Raw genomic sequence first — 18,188 nt, 5'->3', positions numbered from 1 at the left:
CACTGTTATGGACTCAGATGGTCACGTGTGTGTGTGTGTGTGTGTGTGTGTGTACTTACACGATGGTCTTTCCTATGTGTTTGAAGGCTTTCTCCACGAACTCCCTCACACTGTGCACCTCCCCTGTGGCGATGACGAAGTCCTCCGGCTGCTCCTGCTGCAGCATCAGCCACATGGCCTGGAAAACACACACACACACACACACACACACACACACACACACACACACACACACACACACACACACACACACACACACACACACACACACACACACACAGACACAGAGGTTAGGCCGCGAAGAGGAGACCGCCGCCGGACCCCGCCCGGCTCGATCCCGACAGACAGGAAGTGAACCTGCGACCTCTGCGCGGGGGCACTCGCCCGTACCTCTGTCCTGACGTCACCGCGGGGGGCTCGTGGGACGCGTACCGTGGGAAAGGAGGACGGAGCGCTCCCACAGGCCCGCCGCGCTGCTGGCACACGTGGCCACGGGCGCACGTGCGCGCATGAAAAGCGGATCTGCGCCGCTCCGCAAAAACTCCAAATCAAGTTAAAAAGACGGTAAATAAGTGGAACGACAACATCCGCCGCGGAGCTAAATTCTAACGTGTGTTTGCTATTTGTGGGCCGCCTGTGCGACGGCCCGGCGGAAAGCTCACAGAGCGGGTCCCATAACGGGCCCTGCTCTATATTAGATAGCGAGCGAGGGCGTCGCAGCCCGGCTCCATAATATTTATAGTGAACCAAAGCCAGCGGGTCAGAGCGGCCGACCTCTGGCACGTCCAGCATGATTAGAGGAGACTCGCCAGGGACGCAAAGACAGACAGACGGACGCTCACGTCTGCACGCTTCTGCACCAGGAAGGTCACCACGTCTATCCCTGCTCTTTACAGGAGTGACTGAGAAAGAAAATTCAAATTTCACTGAACTCGCTTCTGCTTTTTCGATTAATCAGGGAGAACCATAACATCATTCCCAACCGTGTTCACTGAGCTCACTGTTAGCATTAGCATCATCCAACACTGCTGTGCCCACTACAGTTACAATTTATTTGTTACGATTTCACCAAACTCCTGTTTGACTGACGGTGAATGTCTCATTATTCTTCACAGGCTAAGTCCTCTTGACAGATTTAAAAGCGAACATAAGCGTTGGCCTGAATTTGCAGGAGCTGTTGGTGCTTTATCTCAGCTGTTTTCTTGTTCAGTCTTCTCTTCATTTCCTCATGAATTCATTTCTAACATCCAGATCACAGAGGATCTTCCTCCCACTGCTTTTTGCAGTCAAGCACATGCATATTATTACAAAAACAAGTAAGAATGCAATTATGCTTACTCATGGTTGTGGTTTTCTTTTTTCTTAAGTCATATACTAAAGCATTTGTGGAGCCGCTGTCTCCAGTTAGCTTGAGCTAAAGATGGATTCTTGATGGTCTCCATCTACACTGAACTTCTGTTCATTTAGGAAACTCAGTCTTGACAGCAGCGTGAAGGATGGGGACTCTGATGAATGGCAGCATTAGTTGGTACTTTCATTGATACAGGTAAGTCTCACTGAGACATAGGGTTTAAATTTTCAAGAGCTTACAAACACATTGAACAAGACAGTCATCTAAAACATTTAACATAGAACATTAAAATTGGTGCAGGTATTCAGTGCAAGGAGACGGAGCTTCTTCCCCCAACTGACTGATAAAACTTCAGCTGAACTTAGTGAACCAGTCGGAGAGAAACACACAGAAAACTCAGCTACTGTCACAATAACACGACAATAACAGCGTTGTCACACACTGTATAGATGGGACGTTTTTAGGGAAGGCTCGTTAAAGTAGCACAAGCGTTACTTTCTAGAACAAGTGATTGAACTACGTCACTAAATGTATAAAGTGATCCAAATCAATTAATAACGTCCAGCTTCTTGCCCAGATTTACCCTCAGAATCTGAAAACATGTACAGACACACCCGTCCAGGCACAGAGGTGGAGGAATGAACTTCCTAATGGCGCTGAGGCCATCCTACCTCAGGATCGTTCGGGGTCACCTGACTGCTCTGCGCTGATGACTCCCCTGAGGCTGACCTCTGACCTCTCACCTTTTCTGGCTCCTAACGAACAAACCAGATTGCGACCGGCTGCGCTCCATGAGCCAATAAAGAAGCCTGAGTGTCTGACTGACAGCCGAGTCGACCAATCAGAGCGAAGGAGCCTCAGCCTGTGTGTTCACGCTGCGTTGACAAAATCTACAATCAAGCACTAACTAACCAAACGTGAGATAATAACTACATTACTATTTAAATAAATAGGATTAACTAGCAGACATTATTATTTTCAGTAACTATTAGAGTAACTGTTGCTGTTCATAGTTGTAAGTTGTAACTTTAACTGGAATCAAGTAGTAATTTTCAGTTAATACTGGAGTAACTCCGCTACTTAAATAAACAGTATCACTATCTGGAATGAACCTTAATTTTTAGCCAATAGGAGAAGATCATTACTACTTATTACTAATTACTACTAATCAAAGCAGCAACTAGTAATGTCTTGTAACGAGTATTGAAAAGGAAAAGTAATCTTTGCATTGCCTCCAGTTTAGCAAATAGTCCAGAAAACTGGGCGCTTCCTGTTTTTTCTTTCCTTTATTTAAACATATAAACCACTGATTTTTAAGGAGTATTGAGTGACGACATTAATTATTATTTTTTTAAACGACGAACCGTCTTTGATGTGAGCAGAATTAATCATCGGCTGAAACAGTGGACTACCAAACAGTGACGTCCGCGCCGTGGTGCTGTTTTGATCATGTGACCGGCTGATTATTTGGAGTGGTAATGAAGCGGGCCGGCTCGCCGGCTGATGAATGTGCAGCCTGCAGTAAACATGAAGCCGGCGATGACGGGAGCTGGGACCGCCGCTCCGCCGCTCCTGCGGCCAGAGAAAATGTTTACGGCAGGAGCTGAGTGATGCCACTGATTCCCAACTGGGAAACGTAACAAATAATAATATTTCCCTCTGCGCTGCACAACGAAGAAAGAAGAGTGAAACACTGAGAGGCTGTGGTCAACGGAGGGGTATTCCCACATTTCAATCTCCTTCCTCCTTCCTCCTCCTCCTCCTCCTCCTCCTCCTCCTCCTCCTCCTCCTCCTCCTCCTCCTCCCACTCTCGGGGGTCTCTCAGGATTGCTCTGCTTCATTAGCGATCTGATAAACAGCCCAGAGGTTCAGCCCCTCACACTGAACCCGCACCTTCCTGTTCGCATGGCCACGGGATGACCCCCATCATGCACTCCACACTTGACTGCAGCTCAGAGTCGGAGCCCGACCCCGGTGACCAGAGCGCACCCCGTTACCTGAGCTATATTCCCACACACACACACACACACACACACAAACACACACGCTGAGGGGGTGGGGGGGTGGGGGGTACCCCGCTGACCGGAGTTCAAATGGAGCATTCGTTCTGTTCAGAGGCGACAGGATGTGTTGAGTTTGGGACTTCACACGTGCCACAAAGGAGGAGTAGAAATCCCACTTCCAGTGTCTATTTTCACATCACAGTTAACCTCAGATTAAACATCTTCCACATGACTGTTTTTATAATGTAAAAGGGCCATGAGTAAAGGTACCGATACCATAGTGTCAAGTATTTGTTGAAAAAGTGCAAACAGCAAAAATAAATTTTGAGCTAAAAAGTAAATCATTAAAAAGTTTTCTGTGGTTTAATAAATGATTGCTCTTCCCTCAGTAAACAGGAGTTTAGAGAAATAGTTAGAAAAGGAGGCTTTTCTATATTCAAAGCTAATTAATCTGTTGTTACATTCAATACATGTAACAAGACCAGCTGAGGTAGGTAGCGGTAACTTCGGCCACATTTACGCCATCGGTCCTCAAACCATGGACTGGTTTTACGCAACATCATTTTTTCATGAACCACAAGTCGGCGTATTAAAAAAAACAAACAAAACAAAACAAAAAAACGGTAACAGGGGCTTAATAGGAGGAGGTGAGGCATTTTTTAAAGTAAAAGTAAATGCCGACTCATGACCATTTAAATGCACCCTTTCAAAATATAAGTTTTTATCCTCTATTCACGCCCCAGTATGGTGCTGGTCCAGGACCTGGTGGTTGGAGACCCCTGATTTACCTGATAACATTTCCAAGTTAAAACGCAGAACTTTATTTTTCTATTTCTGAGGTGTCTGTTTGTATGACAACGGTGCTCAGAGTCACTGAAATAACACATTTTTGAAAACGTCTCTCAAGGTGGAACTTTTTCTAAACACACCAACTGCCTCGCCGTGGAAACGGAGGAAAACGCAACTATATGAAAATAGCTTATAATGTGTCATCTTCCACAGTCCAAATACATGATAATGAGGCCACAGTGCCAGCTAATGCTAATGCTAACCGGCAGTGCAGCTGAGCAGGCCAGCGAGAGACAGCAGCTCTGTGATTTTAATCAGTAACTGTGGGGCTACTGCTTAAAATAACAGTGTTAGAACTGGAACATACTCAGCTCTGACGCACATCCCACAAATGCAACCAATTAAAGATAAACAGACTCTTCTTTTTATTACTAAGAAACGCCGTTACACACATTTTCTTGTTTATTGTGCAATTGCGTTTTGAGAATAAATGCCATTAAATGCAATATTGTAAAAATGCTGAATATAGTTTTTAGTGGGCTAAAGGCGCAACATTGAAACCAGACCAAAGACACGGTTTCAAACTGCAGTCGGACTAATTGAACAGTTAGCTGACACTGAAAGATTCAGCAACTCTCCGGATGACCGTGAAATTCACTCACTGAATCAGCAGCCCCTTCCTGAAGGACGGCATCACGTTAATACAGTAGTTTTATGGTCTCAACATTGGGCTCTTGTGGCTGCCACTTCTTTTTTTCTCCTAAACTGCATTATGTTTAATCTTTTCCATATGCTGCTGTCAGATAAAGAGCAGACAGAGCACAAGCAGAGCTACGACGCAGCGGGAAAAACCCCCGGCACCGGCCGAAGGCGGCCTGCTGACTCAGAGAACACTCGCAAGGGTCACAAAGTGCAGACTCACTGGTGCGATACGAGGGGCAGAAAACACAATTTCACTCCTGCGACGGCCATGCGACGGCTATTTCACAGATATCTGTTGAGGAATCAGACTTTGATGCTACCATGAGGCAGCTGCTAGAGATTAAGGGACGTTTCTTTATGGAAGTTTCTGCTGAAAGCGTGAAATCAATGAGAAACAAATGCAAAAACTTGGATTATATGCACTTCAAATGCTAAAAAAAAGTATCATGGATAAAATAAAGCAAACCAAATCCAGACACCACAGTCTAAGTGTTGACCTTTGTCGACCTCTGTCCTCCACAGCCAGTTGACCCCTCTGTCCGCCTCGTTCACCTCCGCCAGAACTTTTTCTCCTACGCTCTCTGACTACAGCGGACATGTGGGATGGATCTCAGCAAAACCCTTCATAGAGCTGCTATCATGTCTTCAGGGACACATCAGGACCAGTCACAGCCACAAACAGCCACAACACCTTCAGAAACCTGGTGTCACCTCTAAATCCACTGGATCTGAAACGACATAAGCTACAGTAATGACCAAGAAGAGCTGCAGTTCCCACAGTCTTTTTCATTTGTAAAGATTTCTGCTAAAGTGGCGATGTTATCTTCCACTCAGAACCGCAGTTCAAGCCACATTATGCATTTGGTGATCAATCTTACAGTGTATGATAACACACACACACAGAGCTTAAATCTAAAGTGAATGAACAGGTTGAAGCATAAATGATCTGCACTGTGATCAGGTACACTCCTACATAATGATATATTATTGCACACAAAGGCACACACCATTACAGCTGGGTGACGAACCTCAACCTCCCTGCAGTCTAACTCCTGACACCAGAAAGACAACAGGACACTCTCATTTTACTGCAAATACTAAAATATTGCTTGAATGGACTTGATCACAACTACATAAACTTAAAATATCTTTCTAAATTAACAAAATATCTGAGATTAAGTTTTCCACATCAGGAGGTATAAAACATGGTGCTTGCATATAATGCAAGAAAAAAAAGTCCAAGAACTCCAAAAACCCACGAAATTACAGTGATTTGAGTAGTTGTAATTTATTTCTTCCACTCCTGCTTAAAACAACATCCTAACCTTCAAATAAATGTAAACTGCTGACCCATAAGTGTGTGTGGTGCGCTCGCTCGCTTGCTCTCTCTCTCTCACACACACACACACACACACACACACACATACACAGACACAGACACACACACTCCTTGCCTCGCCCACAAGTGCAAACATAAACCAAAGCCACTTTTAAATCAAATGCAATCATGCTCAGATTTATTCAGAATCCTTCACAAATAAAAACAAAGCTGCTCCGTGAACACTGCTAATTTCAGACCGACCGCATGCTGCACATATTAATTGGCCGCATCGGGCTTTTTAAGCACTTAAACCCATCAGAGGCGGCTTGAGTCACTGCTGCTTCGCTCCCAGTGAAAGTCCACCGTTGCCTCTGCAGAGCGCTTGGAGAGGCTGCACGTTTGTGTCCTCCCAGCTGCAGAGCTCGACCAGAGCTGGCTTTTCCACATCATTTGTAGCTTAAGAGGTTCTCAGCTCTGCTCCACAACATGCTCGCACACAGCTGCCAGACAAGAATGTTAAAGCCTGAAAAATAAGGAGAAAAGTGCTCTTATTTTGGCCCGGAGAAGAGCGAAAGCGCTGAATTGGAGCAGACGCTGCCCTGGCAGCCCCCTAACGCCAAACATTTCACCCCGCAGCTCCAAACTCTTGCTGCTGATAATGAGATTGATGGTCTGCACTTACAGCCGCGATACCAGACGGTCACGTGGATGTGTGCACAGGCGCATGCATTAGCGAGGAAAGCAACGCGAGACGTCACGATTCGGCGTCGCCGCCGTCTCGGCCGAGTATGTCACACGCCGGCGTTATCACCCCGTGTTCTCGGACCGCCATCCATCAAGGCCCACGACTTCCTGGATACACTGGCAATCATCTACAGCCATCTTGTACTCAGATTAGGCTAACAGTATTGAGAGTGCAGAATGGCCTCGGGCCCGGTGCAGATACCGGGCTGACACTCGATAACCTCTCGCTAATTTAGACATTTAAACATGGTCATGTTTAGCCTCTAATCCATCTAATTTATAAACAGGCACTATTATTAGAAACAAAACAGTCCGGCTAATGAGAGCGGGTTACGATATTGTCCTGCACACGATTCCACAAGTCTCAGCCGGCAGCTGAGGGTCGAAGCTGTCATGCGGAAGCAACCTTGTTGATGTTGCGAAGGTCGAGTAAATATTTTTCTCCCCACTTTGACCTAAAATAAACCAACAAACCAGCATTTTGCAACCTTATCACACCTTTCGAAGCCTGCCGAAGTCATGTGCGGTCAATAACACGCTATTTTGCACATAAGATGCATAGACCCCGTGTTTCTACCATACAGTCGATGGTTTCTACTAATTCCTTATTGTATACCTCTATGGAGCTTAAGTGTTGCCATCTTGACACGGCCCTTTTCAAGAGGTGGTAGAGAACAAATGGATGCACTTACACTGATGACAAAAACAGAAATGCTAGCTTTTGAATATGCAACTGTTATTTTCTATTGTTGGTATATTGTGTGGAAGGACAATCTGCTAATGTACATACTGTGTATGGCATCTTTAAGTCTTTACACAAAACTGTTGAAGAAACCTTGTGATGTGGTGTTTAAGCTCCACCTGGACATTCCTGGTTGAGATTGAGGTTTAAAGAGGGTTTATCATGCCAAATTAAGTATTATTGAGGTTGTTTAAGTGTACCAAGAGAGTAGTTTGAGTGATACCATACTAAGAAACTCTATTGTTTGGCTTAATATTTCATTCTTATTTAATTCACCTCTGGAAAAAATTCTGGAGTTCTCTTCCTCTGTCCATCCATCTGGACTGAATGACCATATGAAGTTGGTAAAAGTAAGAAGAAGAAAAAAAGTGTCCGCTTCAAGTGAAAATCTGAATGTTTGTTTATATGAGACTGGTGTTGGGAATCTCAACTAAACAAAGACGGGAAACCGCTTCCCTGAAATGCGCAGTACTGAAAAAGCAAACTATGGTTGTAATCAATAGTTTTTCTTCACATGTGGGAGCAGATCAACAACTGCTCTCAAAATCGATGCAGTTTCCAGACGATTGGCCTCATGTAAACAGGTCGTCAGTCTCTTGTTTGGTCTGATAACAGACTCTCCATACTGTTATTTCAACCTCATGCTGACTGAGAATAAAAGAAGACTGGTGTATGGATGAATGCTGTGTGCATGCAGTGAGGAAGTTTACGGCTTTCACAACAAACAAGCGACATCACCTCCAACAGCAATGGGAAGAAAGAGAGCTGTAATTCAGTCCAGTGAGCAAAAATCAAAAATAAGACCAACGCATCCTGCAGGAAGTCGTCAGATGGATTTTTTCCGAGTAGCAAGTGCTTCAGTTTCCACCTTTGATTTACTCATGAGCGCAGCAGCAGTGTGTTTTCAAACAAACCCTGGTGCAGTTTTATTGAGGTTTTTATAGGCTGTTGGTGAGCTGTCAGCTGGTAAAAATCCCACAATAATCCAACCTGTACTGTGGGGCGCACACAGCTCTGCACACACTGCTTTTATTGCAGGCGTTGCGTCGGAGAATAAACGTCACGGCAGCTGTCCAGCATGTGTTTGTTTACATCTGTGGGTCGGATGTAAAAACTGGTAATTCAGAGAAAACTCTTCCTTCTTTGACCCCTCCCAACCCGACTTCAGCTCTGAAAAAGAAGCCACAACACAACTTTTAACACTGCCAACAAAGACGCACGAGACAGCTCTCCAGCAGAGGATTGAGTTACATCTTGATCTTTGACAATATTTATGTTGGCACAGTTTTGATGTTTTGTTTATTTATTGTTTTTTTATTCCACATATCACCGATGTATAATCTCCTGAAGGTGTTCAAGAGCAGAGACACAAAAACATATGCTAATTGTGTCAACAGACAAATATCAAACGTGTATGCAGGATATGAACTCATGTCAACCAATCAGCGAAGGCCTCTCGATGGAGGAGCAGGACGATTCGCTCAGCAAGTGTGTGTGTGTGTTTGTGTGTGTGTGTGTGTGTGTGTGTGTGTGTGTGTGTGTGTGTGTGTGTGTGTGTGTGTGTGTGCGTTCTCGTATTTCTATCCTTCTTGGGGCCAAATGTCCCCACAAGGATAGCAAAACGTGAAACGACGTGCCTTGTGGGGACCTTTTTCCGGTCCTAAGTAGGAGAAACAGTGTTTTCTTGACCATGTTGTTGTTACTGAAAAAAGTAAAAGTGCAAAAACATTTCTTTAGGGTTAGGCTGTGTTGTGGTGTGGGTTAGGGTTAGGGTAAGGGTCAGGGCTAGGGGCTAGACATGAATGGGAGTCAATGGAAGGTCCCCACAAGGATAGAAATACAAGACTGAGCGTGTGTGTGTGTGTGTGTGTGTGTGTGTAGCAAAACAGTACAGGATAATCCCAAACATTGGATTAGAGACGAGTGAACATGTTTGACAGCTTCCTCTGAGAATCACTCAAAGGACCTCTTTGTTCTTTGTCCACACTCACTATATTACATTCACACACAGACACACGTGCACACACACGCACACACACCCTCCCCTTGAGGCTCTGACTAGCTGAGTGTAACTCTACCTTTATGTCACTGAGCAGGTGATTTGAGTCATCCTCCACTCTCTAAACAACAAAACATACAACACCACCACAATGATGTGCAATACAAACATTTTGACACCACACACGGGCTGATGAAAAAATAGTGACTACTGTCTGTATTCAGTTCCTCCATTCAAAGTTTTTAGATTATTATAGGACACTGATCACAATTACGAAACATTTTCTTCTTTAGCAATGAGTAATGCTGCAGTAATTTTTTCATTATTCAAATCTTTATATTTATACTTGCAGTAGCTTCCCGTTGGGTTTTCCGTCTACAGTGAGGCTTAATCTGTCAAGTCAGTATGAACGAGACATTTATGAAAGATTGTTGTGTTTGCTTCATTAATCACAAAAGAGCAGGCTTCAAATGTTGTTTAATAAAGTCTATGGTTGACACTGCCTCAGGTCACTTTGGACCATTTCTGTAGTTGTTGTGCGATATGATCAGACTACTGAGAGATTCATTAATTCACTGGATGGATGGATGGATGGATGGATGGATGGATGGATGGATGGATGGATGGATTTCAACACTATTGGTCACGAGGCTCTCAGTAATCACATTCACTCGCATTAGTTGCCGAGTGCTTTCAAACACTTTGGCCAGTCTGTGGTTCAATGTTTTGCTCTAAGGCACATCGACACATCATTAGGGCAACATCTGGTGCTTGAACAAATAACGTTAGGACAAAAAAGGGATGAACTCCACCGACTGAGGAGCCTTGAGTTAATAAATATAGAAGGGATGGACCAGAAGGAAAAAACTACCAAGGACTCAGACTGAGGATACAAGGCATTGTTTTATTATGTTTTAATATATCTATGTATATTTGTAACAAACACTAATAAAACCTAATTTGTTGAAGCTCTGATCAGCACACTGACTACTGGTTATCATCAACATAGCAATACAGTAACTTCCAGAGATCTCTGGCCGAGACTGAATGACTAATTCCTGCCACCCGTTATAAACCAGAGTGATTTAAGTGAATCTCACGACAGCACAGTGAAGGGCTGAACCCTGTCTGCGGGCAGTCTGAGGGGGCAGATATGAAGCTCTCTCATGCAGACTGGTGGGTTCACATTCCTCGAGTTCCTTAGTTTTTCTTTCCAACATATTTTATACGACTCGGCTAAGTTTCACTGGGCTCTGTCATCTCACAATGCGCTGCCTTCTCCCCCCCCCCCCACCGTTTTATTTCCCTGTCTGTCTGAATCCCACAATCCCTGAAGGTCTAGTAGTGAGTCAGTAAAGGGCAGAACCACCAACCAGTCCAGACCATACTGGGACAAACCAAACCAGACTGGGCTTCAGACCCGCACAGGCCAAATGAGGTAAAGTCAGAACAGGCTGTCGGAGCCCAAACAAGACCGGTTTCCAACCATTTTCTGCGTAACTGCGAGCAAGAACCTCAATCATTCAATTTAGCTCCACATTTCTGCACACAGCAGTGATACACACACAGAGCGACATGCTAGTATGCACAGCTAACTTTCCCAGGCTCCACCTCAGGGAGCACACATCATCCAAATGGCTGCTATGGAGCTGTGATTTTTAGCAGAACAGCTAGCCCTATTTTTAGAGCGAGGCTGAAATTATTAAAACCCCTACACACACACATGCACACACACACACACACACACACGCACTCTCTTCTCCCCTGCCCCTCCTTTTCTCTCTGCTCTACTGTTGTATTTTGACCAAAAAAGTCAGAGACTGCAGCGTTTTTCCTCGTCGGACCGTCTGGAGGCTGAAGACAGAGAGGGCTATATTTACAGCCTGACTTCACCCCGAATGCACACAAAGACACACACACACACACACACACACACACACACACACACACACACACACACACACACACACACACACACACACACACACACACACACAAGCACACACCGGCCACTCTGACATGGTCGGGGATGACGCAGAGACAACCGCACCTCGGCGTCGTCCGTTTCGCTCTGACCACGTTGCTGCCGGCCGAGCCCGACACCGGCGGTCCGCCTCAAACAGAGATGCTCTCACACGGACAACAGCCTGCCGCCCCGGCCAGACAGAGGGTTCAGTCAGTCCCAACAAGTCCGCAGCTTCTGGAGGAGCCCCGAAAAGCCCAATAAATCAACCCGGCGTCGGAGGTGAAGAGGACTTGAAGAAATGTCCTCGGAGAGTTTTTGTTCACCAGACGCGATGTTTAATGCTTCACTCTACTGAGCGTCTCCAAGACGAACACACAGGTGAATCAACTGGTCAAAGGCCAGACTGATGAGATCCAACTGCTGTTATTACTTAATGCTGGACGGTGAAAGCCATCAAGAACGAGATGGGAAATCTTGTTGCTGAGGGAGAATACAGAACAAGATGCAAAGAAACAACAAAAAATAGACGCACAAAGACATACTGGCTGAAGGAGAAGTCAAGAGATTGAGAAAAGTGATGATTATTTTACCTCTGGGCCTTAAGTTCTGTCAAACATGATGAGTTTGGGTGAAGAAACAGGATTGACCATCCATCCATCCATCCATCCATCCATCCATCCATCCATCGTACAAACAGAATAATAGTATAAACAACACATGCATAGCGGAAACATGCAAACTACACAGGGAAAGGTCTTGAGCTTGGAATCAAATCTGAAGTTTGGGTTTTTTTGTAAAGTTGCACACCTTATTATTGGTCTTGAAAAGGAGAGTGATCAATATTTGTGGAATGTTGTAAAACCACCAGCATGTGGAGCCAGACAGAAGGTAAAACCAGCTCAGGTGTTTTGTTTTGTTTTGTTCTGTTTTTTGTTTTATTTTTTACTAAGGCTGTGACTTTAACGCGTTAGTTACGATTAATTAATTACAGAAATTTTAACGCGATAAAAAAAATTATCGCAAATTGTCGCGGAACGTTTGTCACCGGACGAGTTTCACCCGGACATATTTCGCTGTGACACCACAACGAAACAGCTCCCGACTTGGTGACTTTCTCGTTAAATCTGGCGACTTTCCAAAGCCTCCTGCCGACTTTTTTTTGTCAAAAGCGACTAGCAACAAATTTAGCGACTTTTTCTGGTGCTCTGGAGACGTGACAGGACGTCTCGTTCTGCAGCCTCTGTCCTCAATGAGCTGCGGTGCTGCGTGAGCCCCTCCCCCGTCCCAAAGCACTCACAGACGGCCAGTCTCAGCAGCGCCCCCTGCTGCAGGCAGAGCAGAGAGCAGACCCACACCACTCCTCCACACTTCAAATGAATCGCGTGTGCGCAAATACGCCACTGCTCACTCGCTGACAAACCAAGAATCAACAGAAGAAAATTCATTTGTAGTTCTAAACATATTTAGGGTGTTTTTTTAACTCACATTTTGCTTCTCCCATGACGTTATTCCTCTCTCCTACAGCTTCCATTACAATTACATGCAAATTGCAAATTAGGTAACGACCTCATCTAGCGACTTCTGGCGACTTTTAGGACAGCCAATAGGGACTTTCCTTACTGGGGAGTTGGCAACACTGCTCCCGACTACAGCGCACTACTTGGTCTCGTGCACAGAAAATTTAGATTTAAAAAGCCAGCGGATGGCAGCGTGGATAAAACCAAAGCTGTATGCACATTGTGCAGCAAAGAATTTGCATACCATCGCAGCACATCGAGCCTGCTATATCATCTGAATGCTAAGCCTGTCGCAGCGGCGGCCAACACGCAAGCCTGGCATACAGCTAGAGTGGAAGAGGACGTCACTCCGACTACTTCAAGGACCCTCGCCCAGCCCAACAAAAGTTGCACTAATCAGTGTGTATTGGTTTATTTGTCTTGGTTAAATTCCTCCTTCCCTGCTGAAAAAATGAACAGTGTTTTGTTGCTTAAGCTTATGTATCACTATATTGATTCACTATACCAAAATCCATTAGAAAAAGAAAGGTGCTCACTGATCTCGGGTCAAATATCGATATGCGATTAATTGAGATTAATTAATTACAAAGGCCCTAATTAATTAGATTAATTTTTTTAATCGAGTCCCACCCCTATTTTTTACCATTTGATTGTAATTCAACAAAAAGATTTGAAATGAAAATAAGTATACACCTGGCATGTTTAATACCAGGTATTTAGGATGAATGTAAAACCTTTTAAACCACACTCGGTGCCCTTCTCAAACTCAGATATGAGACTTTTTTGTCATCTTTAAACTGCAGCTTATTTATCTTTCTCACCCGGACAAGAGTCTTCAAAACAATTTGTGATTCTTTTGTCAAAATTTGGGCTGGTGAATGTTTTTGTTTTAACCTTTTAAATTCAAACATGGATTCACCTGAGCTAAAGCCTTGAGAAGGGACTCATACACTTTTTCAATAAACGTTGATTATTTTAATTTCACCTGGATTGTCCTAGACTGCATCTTTAAAACAGAACAGGATTCTTCTACAGAACTAGACTAGACTAGACTGCTGAAGATAAATGGACCCGTGAAACAACCCCTGCATTTTTTTTTTTTTTAAATCAGACCTTGGATTTTTTTTTTTTTTTTGCACTTAAATCAATTCTTGGGGAAAATTTTGATCCATTTTTAAATATATTTCTCACAATCAACCTGAATTCTCTGAACCAGGCCCTTCAACCAAAGGGATTTTTCAAAACTTTTAGTTATCACAGAAAACGCATATTTGGTCGACTAAATCGTGAAAGAAAATGTTCAGAGACCTCACACAACCTGGAAAACTTCATCACTTCTACACTTTAGGAGTAACAACGCCCGATTTTCAGTTGTGTCCGTGTTTGTCAAATTTTAGTTGATATGGAATTCCAATATGAAGTAAAGGCTACTTTACAAAATGCGTCTTTAAACAGGCAAATATTCTGCAGCCTTACATAATAATAGGCAGGTTGCTCCTGACCTAATCCAAAAATAGAGTCCACACAGATTTTCAATAACGCTAACCAACCAGCGTTCTCGGAAAAGCCAGAAAATGAGCTTTGCTTACATTTTCTATTTAATGGCCACGCAAGCCTGGCAGCCTTGTTTGGGAAATTGGTAAAACAAACAAAAGATGGAGCAGAAAATCTCTCTTTCAGTGAGCGCTCAAGCATAACAACTGTTCACTGTTTACACAAAGCCCGAGCTGAGTGAGACACACTGAGCGGGGCTTTCAACTCTTCACTTGCGCGCCACTTATTTTGTGATGAAGATGCCTAATTGTGTTTCAAGCTCAAAAAGAACAGATGGAAAAACTACATTTAAAAAAGCCAGGCTTTCTTCGTTGTTGTTGTTGTTTTTTTTTGCTAAAAACTGGACAGTAAAAAAGCAAATTAAAAAAAAAAACAAAACAAAAAAAAACTACCTGCCAATGCTGATAGAAACACCAGAAGGTGTTTTGGTCTTACAGAAAAGCTAATGCTGCTTTGTACCAAAACAACATCTGAGTGATAATATACTGATTTCTGATTAAGTCAAAAACAATAGTTTGGTTTGTTTTGTCTGACATTAGGAGTTACAGCACTGCTGTCTTTCATTTGTCTACTTAGTGAGTCAACCATTAGCACAAATAGCTATTTACTAAACTCCTCTTTACTTTTTACTCGGTATTTTCTCTTCAATTTCTGCTGTCGGCAGAAAACAACTCTAAAAACAACTCTAACATTAGCTTGAAGCGGCTGTGAAAAAAAAGGAACTGCATACTGATTATTCGTTAACTTGCTAAACTGGGCATAAAAGGAAAATAAATTCCCCTGCCCACTCCGCACTGATGACTCTTCCGTCAATCAAGCCTGCACCCATTCCTTTGACACTATCTGATAGTTTTTGTATCTAAACATAGCCACATGCACAGGGGAAGTCCACAAACTCTCAAAACACAAACACAAACACACACACACACACACACACACACACACACACACACACACACTTGAACTTGACTGTGACCTCAGGCCGTAAGCACAGTTAAAATCTTTCCATGTTTTCACCAGGGGAAGGGAAGGGGTCTCATAAAGACTGTCATTCACTATTTAAACCTTAAACACACACACACACACACGCACGCACGCACGCACGCACGCACGCACGCACGCACACACGCACACACGCACACACACACACACACACACACACACAGGTTGGGCTCGGCTCCATGTATTGCGGACAGAGCTGCTGATTCTTGGAGCTCGGCGATAGCGTCATTTTTACACCGTGAGAACATGAGAAACACATTTCTCAAAGGAGCCCTCTCATTTACTGTGGGTGTGTTACCATTTTTGGGGGAGAAGGGGGGACAGGGGGGACAGAAATACACACACACACATACACACGCACCAGTTAAGCGACGTTAAATATAGCAGCTGTAGGCTAATCTGTTATAGCCTGGTCATGAATAGGCGGCGTACAGGGGCTAAAGAGGATATGAAAGGTGTTTAAAATAGTTGCTTCAGATTTTCTGGTCTTTATTTAATGTACTGGAAGCCAGTATCGCACACTAGGAAATAGATGCGTAAGCACACACATCCTCAGCTGTCACAGAAAAGGGTATCAATGGCAGAAGAACGAGTGATGCGGGGCCAGAAAAGCTCTTTATTTATTTAGCCGGCTTTGAAGAGGCAGGAAGAAAAACAAATGTTAGCACGGGGGAGGAGGACGACGTGAAAGCCGCCTCACGACTAAATGGGCCTACTGACTGTTTAGATTTACTTATATATCCTTCATCGAGCACCGCAAACTGCAGGCCGACTTTAATGTCGCAGTGCCGACTTCCTGAAGAAAGCAAAGTCTGCAGAGAGATGAAGACTCTGAAGTTTGTGCAGACTCAGTTTCTATTTGGGCCGGTGGGAGGGGAAATGTGTGTTTTCAACTACTGGTAAATTAATATGATGTGAAAATTCAATTAGTGAGAAACGATGTAAACAATAACATAACACAATAACACGTTTCTTGTAGTGGCACTGATGCCAAGACAGTGAACTTAATGTGAACTTGAGAATGCAGCTGCAATTTAAATAGAGGAAGATTGATTGAAGGACAAAAGGATAGATGGACAGAAGTTGCATAGATGGATGATGGACTGATATGTAGGAACGTGGATGGACACAGGAAAGCTGGATGACTGAAGGAGGGATGAAAGGACAGACGTATGTAATTAAACATGAATGGCAGAATAAGGAGGGACAGACGTGGAAATGGACAGAAGAATGACAGATGGCTGGACAGCAGAAGGATGGACGGATGGGACAGGCAAAAGGTGGACGGACAGAAGGATGGATGGACAGATAAATCTACATTTGAACAGATCTGTATTTATGAAAATCAGAGAAAAGAAACGAAGATAAAACTCTCGGAGATTCAGTGACAGAAAGGCAAGAGGGTCTTTCTTTCTTTCCTGCCAGGATTAAGTGAGAAAGCAGAAGCAGCGGAGAAAGTCGAGCAGCAGCGAGTCCATCGCTGTGAATTGACTTTCCAGACTTCCCCTTAAATCGGGTCGGGTTTGAACCGTGACCCAGAGACACAGAAACATTTGACCCCGGGCTCTGCGGGCGGCGGGGGGGAGAACCGCTAGAAAGCGTCTCTGTTTACACTGTAAACAGGCCCGGCCGAGCCCATGAACGCTGCGCCGCTCTCTAGCCGTCACTCTGAACAATGGCTGCTTTCCGCCGCCGCCGCCTTGCGCGCGTCTGAACTCCCGACATGTTTCCAGCCGCGCTGATGTCATCTGAGATGCTATCGGCGTGTTTACCATCTCTCCGCTCCGTGCCGGTGCAGTACCTACAAATTGGACAATCACGAGCAGGTGTGTGTGGGTGTGTGTGTGTGTGTGTGTGTGTGTGTGTGTGTGTGTGTGTGTGAGTGAGAGGGATTTACGTGTGTGTGTGAAGGATTACAACAGTTTGGTTTTCATGGAGCGGTTTCGCCCTCCATTCCCTCCTACCTCCGCTGCAGGTGCCAAACGACCACATTCCCCTGCAGAAAGGTGCGCGCAGTAAACTTTCATGGTGTTTTGTCACATATATTTAGGAAGGCTATTAGTGACTTTATAGAAAGGCGGGGGCCAGAGGAGGTCCTGCCTCAAAACAAGGGCCATGCGGGACTGATTAGCACAGTCTGAAAGCCCGAATATAAAGAGCCCTGCAAATAACCAACTGGAGGAGGAGGACGCAGCTTTCGCCTTCTCAGTTCTTTAAGAACGGAGGTGAATTACAATCACACAGAAATGTGAATAGAAGAGAATCTCACCCGAACATCCCGCTCTAAAGGGTTCAAACCTGAAAAAGGCTCACTGATGAATATTTGTCGTCAAAGTCTTCATCAACAAAATTAACACTGGCCAAAACCTGCTGAAGACGGCAGTCTTCAAATCTTCATAATGAATATAGATTTTTTGCTATATAACAAGAAAGGAACATCGAAATGAAGTTTTTCCACATGAAATAAAACTCTGAGTTACCTCTGAAACATTTTTCCC

At 44.3% G+C, this 18,188-nt stretch overlaps 1 protein-coding gene across 2 annotated transcripts in view; it reads right to left on the bottom strand.

Moving 5' to 3' along the window:
• gmds (GDP-mannose 4,6-dehydratase) overlaps positions 1–18,188 on the bottom strand; it is a 230,739-nt gene that overhangs the window by 59,669 nt on the left and 152,882 nt on the right. For both annotated transcript variants that reach the window (XM_030082972.1, XM_030082973.1), the window contains one exon: positions 60–178. In XM_030082972.1, the coding sequence (XP_029938832.1) occupies positions 60–178 (119 nt within the window). The remainder of the gene's footprint in view (positions 1–59; positions 179–18,188) is intronic.

The sequence above is a fragment of the Salarias fasciatus genome, chromosome 23 (genome assembly GCF_902148845.1).
Source record: "Salarias fasciatus chromosome 23, fSalaFa1.1, whole genome shotgun sequence".
In the NCBI taxonomy this organism is placed as follows: Eukaryota; Metazoa; Chordata; class Actinopteri; order Blenniiformes; family Blenniidae; genus Salarias; species Salarias fasciatus.
Note: the sequence above shows the minus strand (reverse complement) of the source record. Positions and strands in the feature narration are given on the sequence as shown.